This window comes from Brassica napus, chromosome C7 (assembly GCF_020379485.1).
Source record: "Brassica napus cultivar Da-Ae chromosome C7, Da-Ae, whole genome shotgun sequence".
NCBI classification, from domain to species: Eukaryota; Viridiplantae; Streptophyta; class Magnoliopsida; order Brassicales; family Brassicaceae; genus Brassica; species Brassica napus.
The window spans coordinates 13,331,813-13,333,248 of NC_063450.1; the positions used below are offsets into that span (position 1 = coordinate 13,331,813).

Here is a 1,436-nt window from a genome sequence, read left to right on the forward strand (position 1 = left end):
TCTCGGAAGGAGGAGCTCGTGGCAACAAAGATGAGGACTCCAGTTCTTTGGATCTGCGGCAACTTTGCAAATGTTCGAGTTCTATACTCGAAATTGGTGCTTCATCGTCTAGGATCCCCTTAATTTATCTTCTAGTATTTTTTGTTTGTTGCTTTTGGTTGTTTTCCTTTGTAGATTAGTTTTTGTTGTAGTTTTTTGTCTTTCTGTTTCTTTGTTTTCTCTGTATTTTGTCAAATATTTAAAAATTGTTATATAATTTAACATTTTATCCAAAAAAAAATTATTTTTTTGTGCGCCTATTTTTTAAGTTCTCATTTCTTTGATTACATGTGGGAGTGCATGTTGTGTTTTCTATGGTGGACCTTTATATTTCTCTGTCTATTTTCATATAGTATCAATTTTTTTTGACAACATAAAAGGCTAAAGCCTATGAGACCACCGGTTTAGATAGCCAAACCGGGGGTAAAGAATCGACATATAGCATAGCTGAAGGAGAACTCCTCGCACCACGTGCAAGCTTGTCCGCCATTGTATTTTGTGCCCTTGAGATATGTCTGAGCATGAAGTTGGGGAAGAAAGTCTTACTGCGGCAGAATTCTTCCATGTGTGTAGCAAACGCCGGCCATTCGTCGGGTGAGGACACCATCTTCACCAGTTGAGAACAATCCGTCACAAATACTACGTCTGAGAACAGAAGGGTCTTCATGCACTCCATCGCCCAAATCAGTGCTTCACATTCAGCATGTAAAGGTGATAGGCTACGTAGAAGGTTCATTGCGCCCATCATTATGTCCTCCGAATTCATCTTCCGGCAATACCAGCCCTGGCCTGTAAAAACATCTTGCTCTCTCCACGCCCCATCAATATAGCAAACTCGAGAGAACCCCCGTGTCTGCCAACTCATATCTGGCGAAGTAAATCCATGTTTCTCATGTACCAATAGTTGGGCCTCAGCCCAAAGTGATCCTTCAACTTCTGCTCTACGCAAAATTTCTTGAGGATTTATAGTCCTATTATTATGAATTTTGTCATTCCTATTTTTCCATATATACCACATAATCCATCGAAAATACTCCGAATCAACATCTTTTGGGAGTCTCCAAAAAATATGATCCAAACTGGTAAAAACTGAGGAAGATGGAAAAATTTCGGGAGGGGAAGGGATCCGAGATAAAGCCCATGTTTGAAGTGCTGGTGGGCATTCAAACATAATGTGATAGATGGATTCCTCTTCTGCCCCACAAATACCACACCGGAGATCACACTCTATACCACGAGCGTTCAGATTTTTTGAAACTGGCAGTGTTCCAGACAAAGTTTGCCAGACAAAGTGTCTTAGTTTCGGTGGGCATTTGAGTTTCCAAGAATGTGTCAAAAGGGGTTTAACATTAGGTCCATAACTTAACACTTTTGAGTCTCGATCCGGGTATAAGGAT

At 40.5% G+C, this 1,436-nt stretch overlaps 1 protein-coding gene across 1 annotated transcript; it reads right to left on the reverse strand.

Moving 5' to 3' along the window:
- Positions 1 to 427: 427 nt before the first annotated feature.
- On the reverse strand, positions 428 to 904 carry LOC125590423. Its single transcript, XM_048763988.1, has one exon. The coding sequence runs from the start codon at positions 902 to 904 to the stop codon at positions 428 to 430; it is 477 nt and encodes a 158-aa protein (XP_048619945.1).
- Positions 905 to 1,436: the final 532 nt, after the last annotated feature.